We start from the raw sequence: 5967 nt of genomic DNA, 5'->3' as shown, positions 1-5967 counted from the left end.
TTCGGTTTGTTTTGGGGGGGGGGGGTGGTAGTAACTGCAGGCTGCAATGCCCCACATGCTTGATAATGTATAGAATTATTTTAAATATAGAAAGTTCTTGATTATGTGAAATTTTATTTCAAATCAAATGTTCAGGAAACAATTATACAGGTTATAAATAGAACAGATTTTAAATCTACTTCCCAGTGGCCATATCTATGGTGTGGTGGTTGGCAGGGAGGGTGTCGGGTGGTGTTGGGGGGGTGGTTTCAGGCTTTTAGCATAACACAATAAAGGGAGTTTTCAGCTGAGCAGCCACCTCCTCCTGCAGAGGAAACTTGCAGGATGATGTTGATGCTTGTTTTAGTCATTGGAAGTGAAGTGCACAATAATGGTAAGCTTGCGTTTCTACAATGGGAGGATATTTCTCATAGTGAAGGAAGTCTCCAAGGTCAACAGCTACAATACCCGGAGAAATGACATCACAAAGCCACATCTGCCCAAGACCGCTCTCTTCCCCCTGCCCCCGGCTTCCTTTTGCTGCTTGCTTGCTCTCAGCTTAAGTGTTGCTCACATCACTTGCAAGAATACCATGGATTTGTTTTGGACTTCTGTTTACAGTGTTATTTAGATGTTAAAACAATACACGCACACACCCCCAAACCAAAAAAACTGAATCAGTATTTTTTTTCCCCTAAATAATTTTAGAAGTCTCACTACAGTCTTCTAATACCCTGTACATTTCCAAACGTAGTTTGTCTAACTACTGTTTTTGCAAAGAGAATTAAATTCTATTATGATGATGGCAGGAGCAGCACCTCCCACATCCAGTCTGGGCCTGTGCATTTTTCGTTACCTTCTATCACATGATAGTAGAGGGCATGGTGACTCGTGCCTCTGAGCTGCACGTATGTGAAGAAGGAAGCTTTTGGCTATTTTAGTAAAACTTGCATGAGGGAAAAAAGAGAAGGCTAGATCTTAATTTTTCCAGGTCACTCTTTATCTCCATTTAGCATGCAAATTAATGTTACTGGTACATGTAACACAGCTGGGAAACCCCTGATACAAGACATTTCTCTTTTGTGTGTGTGTGTGTTTCTACACATGAAACATGTATGTTATAACCCTCTTTTTGAAGCGCTATTTTTCAGCAGTGTTTGCTTGGTTTAGCTTTAACAAATGGCTGTTAATCTCAATTCAACTTCTCTTATAATGGCAAGAACACTCATTAGAAGGCTACCTGTCCATTTTATTTGTTTTCCAACCTCCTGATGAGGTTTGCTCTTATTCCATCAGCAGGATGGCAAAGCGAGAGGTTGCTCTACATACTGCTCATTGCTGTCGACCTTACTCCAAACTCTGACTCAATACTGTTGAAGTCAGCTGAGTCCTTCCCTGGCTTCAGGTTGTTCTGAATCAGTCTATAAACCTAAAAGTCAAAGCTGCTTCTACAAGGAAAATAAAACCTTTTTCCTTCAGTTCCTAACAGAACTTGTTTTGTGGTTTAAGCCTGTTGTTCATTTCTAGGCATGTTCACTGGTGATCATTCCAAGCATCATGTATTAGAGTGAAATTACCTAGTATTCAACATTTCCTTGATTGCATTTGGTTTGACATTGCATTTAAAAAGGGTGGTGGCATTCTGCCATCCCTGCTCCCTCGCTCTGCAATTGGGAATGGTAGTTACGAAGAGGTGTAAACGTCATCCGGGTAGCGAGGTAACACTGAGTATTTAAGGACGTGAAAATAAAGACTCACCTTCTTTTAGGTGTGGACAGGTATGAGAGAGGTTGGATTGGACTAGTGGAAGAAGGATTTGTAAAGCTGAGGACATGTGTTTTGGAAGGTGTGCTAGATGTGTTGGTTATAAATTGCTCATCCTTGCCTTGCTCAGCATCGTGGCCAACATTTTACTTTATTTTCCCAATGGAGAAACAAGATTTGCTTCAGAGCATCATCTTGGCAAATACGTGGAATGCCTTCATGGCATTCTAGGTGGAGGCTTTTTGGTAAGTAATGAGCTCGTGGTTTACTTTCAAGCTTGTTTTGGAGATACTTGGTATTACTGTTTCTTTACTAGGTACATTAATTTATTGATCAAATATCTTGTCAGAAGGAATCTCTGGAGTCATATCGAAAGAAATACCTATATTACTCCATAGGTATTAGTAGTTACTATTGGTTATCTTATCTATAGCATTGTGTCACTTTAGACCTGAGAAAATCATAGGCTCTAGGTCGCAGAATCCAGATGCAAAGCTGGAACCAAGCCTCACAGCGGGTCACTGTTTGCATAAAGGGTTAAATCTTACAGTTTTCTTATATTATTGAGCTATTCTCCTTTTAAATGTCCTGAAGAACATTGTAGGACATTGTTAATCTGAGGCTGTTATTTCTACACTGCCAATTTTGTGGACCACATTGTAGCATATTTAAGTTCCCTGACTCCAGGCTTCCTTTTGCACTTGCTTTTAAAAGTCGTCTTAGAAATAGGCTACAGATCTCAAGATGTCTGCAAATCACAGGTCGAAAACGATTGTGTGATAAGGCCCTCCGTCTTGCGAGAGGCGCTTACAGCTGTGTCACAGCCCCATTGGAACCTAAACTGGGATTTGCAAGGACTAGGCTTTACACACAGAACAATGTAAGTGAAATCAATGGAACTGCTCCTGCAACACACTTGCACAACTTCTTCTGGACCTGCAGCACTGGGGCTCGGCAGTAGGTTTGAGTAAGTGCTGACAAGTATGTGACTGTTCAGCTGGATAGTTTTTGGTTTTAGTGTCTGGTTAAGTAAATCTGTGCCGTTTGCAGATAATACTTTGCTCTCTCTTTATGGTTTTCTGACATACTCGTAGGTGTAGAGTCTTTGTAAGTGCAAACTGTTATTAAGGCCTGTTAGTGCTGGTGGGCAGGATACTCTGTTTAATCAGCTCTGCTCCTTCTTGATTTTATGCTAAAAGCTCTGGAGTATGGATGATTTACGTTTCTTACAGATAGCTTCTGCTTTGTTACTTTGCATTTCTGTCACGGGAAACTGGTTGTGAAAACCTGGAAAAAGCTAGATGTTTGTAATGAGTTGTTTGCCTGAACTGGGCAAAATATTCCTGGACTTTCTACTCCAGTCGGACTGGTTTGTCATGGACGCGGTGATGACTACTCTTCAGTAACTAATATGTTGGTAGCAGTTGGTTTTTTAACAAAACAGTTATGAGAGGCTTATCTTGTAGTCCTCATTTGGCAGAAAGTAAATGCATTTTTTGGCAAAGTATTTTATTTGCAGGGTCCAGCCTTTAATGTGAATAAAAACTTAAAGTTGAAGTACCTTAAATTGCAGCAATACCACAGCAGGCTCTTTATTGACAGGTTGTTTATGCACTTAAGTGCTGAGTATAAATAAAGCAGATACAGAAATATACCTATCCTGGTGTTGGTGCTACCGGTATCAGTAGCAAGATGCCTACTGTGTTGAAGAGGAGTAAAAAGGAATAATCTCTACAGGCTGCACCCCACTCCCCTGCCAAGAAGCAATATACATGAATGCAATATGAGGACTATGTTTTATCTGCGTTGTCTGTGCAACAAAATAGACCAGTGTGGTTTGTTTCTCCATACCTAGGTGCTCATTCCAGCTGCAGTATTCATTGGGCTCCACAATCATGACTGCTGTGGGTGCTTTGGCCACGAGGGCTGCGGGAAAAGCTGTGCGGTAAGTGAGCCTTTACGCTCCAGTCCCAGATAAGCCCAAAGAGAAGGTGATGGCTGTGTTGAAAGTTTGTGTCTCCGTTTGCTGTGCAGATGCTGTCCTCAGTGCTGGCAGCCTTTGTTGGGATCCTTGGTTCTGGATACTGTGTCATCATTTCGGCACTGGGCTTGTCTCATGGACCATATTGTTTTACTCACCTAGAAAGAAACTGGATCTACCCTTTCACTGAATCCTCTGGAGGGTAAGTTGTCTGCTCGGGAAGATGTATCTGCCCCCATGTACACACTGGTCTTTATTCCCGTACCTCTCAGCAATACCCAGTAACCATATACCAAGGTCCCTTCGTAAACTTACGCTTCTCATTCACTAAGGACTAAACAGATGGTTTCAGTAACCCATGTTGCTATAGCTTAAAACCAAAGCAATACAAATCCTCTGCACTATGAAAAGGATGTGTGTGTGTAATGATACCTGTATACCACATACTGCTCACGTCCATGAACAGCTCTAACTATCATCTAAAGTCATAAAGTTTTAGAACTGTGAGGGATTTACAAACTATGAATAGCGGTTATGAAATTTGTCTTATCATGTGTGTAAGAATCTGTTTTGTGAGGCTTGCTTCTGAAGTTGCTTTGTGTCAGTATAAACTAGCATAATACCTCCATTACTGACAATGGCACAGAGCACCTGCAAATGAAATCAGAAAAGGTTTTGTAAGAATCTTTGCACACTGCAGGGCAGGGAGGGACAGAAGCTCTTAATTATCCCTAATTAGCATTCTCCAGCAAACCAAGCCTATGTAGCTGAGTTGTATGCTATTCCCCGTTAATCCCCAGGTTGGAAGAGGATTTGGTTTGGATCATGACGTGCTTTTACAGTGTCTGTATGGTTGGCAACCTTGAGGATGTTTCTAGTAACAGTTTATGGCTGATACCAGACTACAGACAGTTTGAGTACTAAGAAGCCACATAAAGATCCTTTGCAGCAGAGAGTTTGAATTTTGCATTTCAGTTGCATCTCTCCCAAGAGGAGGCATTCCTCCTCCCCACCCCCCCAACTATGACTGAGTATAGAAGAACCAGTTTAAGTCCTTGCTAAAGGCTCACCAGTGCTGATGTTCTGGAGATGTGGATGAGGAGGAGCAGCCAGAACACTGCATTACCCCTCTAAAGTTGTTCTGTGTTTGGCTCTTCCAGAGTAGGCATGCGAGGGCCCAGAGATGGCGGCACAAGAGAGGAAGTGACCCATTTGCTTCAGATCAGTAATTGCAGTCTTTACGATAAAGGCCCGGCCCTGAAAAGCTCTGTGGTAGTTTGGAGCAAGAGCTTTGCTCTTTCAGCATTCTTGAGCTTGTGTCTCGCTTTAATCAGTAATAGAAGATTCTGTCTTTACAGCTTAGGGTTTTGGGTTTTTTTTAAGAAATTAAGACTTAACAAAAATGTATGGTTGATAGTTAACACATTCTTAAACAGAGCAAACTTTGCACAGAATAAACCATTGCATTTTCTGTTCCCACTTAAAATTATTATCCTTGATGCAGTTACAGACTAGATGTAATCTGGTTCTAGTGTATGGTAAGTGTCCCACCCTGTCACGATGTTAATATGCTTTTAATTGCTGCGTACAGGTACTTGTTTGAGTATAACAAGTGGTCTCAATGTCAAGAACCTCAAAACATTGTGCAGTGGAACATCACCCTCTTTTCCGTGCTCCTTGTCTTGGGAGGAATAGAGTTCATTCTGTGCTTCATACAGATAATCAATGGCATTCTCGGAGGACTGTGTGGGTTGTGCTGCTCTCATGAGGAGGTAAGCCATTTGTTGTTATAACCGTGCTTCTCAGACGAACATGGACCACTATTGTTACTGATGTTACTCTGGAGTCTTACCCAGCAGCTTTTTTTTAGGTATTCCTAGCAACAATTCAGTGTACAACTCTTTTTATAGTCCTGTTGTGTTCAGCATTTCCATGACCACGTGCTTTCAGCTGGTTCCTCAGCTGTTGCAGCAAAGTTGGTCTGCATAGGGGCTGGAAGGCTTTTTCCCCCTATGGCACACATGGTCATCAGCACTAAATAGGTGATACAACTAAAATACAAATCTCCTGGTGGTGGTGGTCTTTGCCAGAGCCTAAGCTATTGCTGCATAGCGTGGTGCAGTTTTGTGGTAGGCTGCTTGCTCTGACCATATTGCTTTAGCCCTGTATTTTGCTTACAGCAGCTGACAGACTACTGAGGACATGCTGTGTGTAATGAAAACTGCAGCACCCTGGCCTTGCGT

General features: G+C 41.9%; 1 protein-coding gene across 1 annotated transcript in view; it reads left to right on the top strand.

The window, feature by feature from the left end:
- The first annotated feature begins 1752 nt into the window (after positions 1–1752).
- The window catches only part of TM4SF1 (transmembrane 4 L six family member 1), an 8625-nt gene continuing 4410 nt past the window's right edge, over positions 1753–5967 (top strand). Inside the window, exons 1-4 of the mRNA XM_010294622.1 lie at positions 1753–1988; positions 3599–3688; positions 3778–3926; positions 5316–5496. Of these exons, the coding sequence (XP_010292924.1) occupies positions 1812–1988; positions 3599–3688; positions 3778–3926; positions 5316–5496 (597 nt within the window). The 5' untranslated portion in view covers positions 1753–1811. The remainder of the gene's footprint in view (positions 1989–3598; positions 3689–3777; positions 3927–5315; positions 5497–5967) is intronic.

The sequence above is a fragment of the Phaethon lepturus genome, unplaced genomic scaffold, assembly GCF_000687285.1.
Source record: "Phaethon lepturus isolate BGI_N335 unplaced genomic scaffold, ASM68728v1 scaffold45699, whole genome shotgun sequence".
NCBI classification, from domain to species: domain Eukaryota; kingdom Metazoa; phylum Chordata; class Aves; order Phaethontiformes; family Phaethontidae; genus Phaethon; species Phaethon lepturus.
Note: the sequence above shows the minus strand (reverse complement) of the source record. Positions and strands in the feature narration are given on the sequence as shown.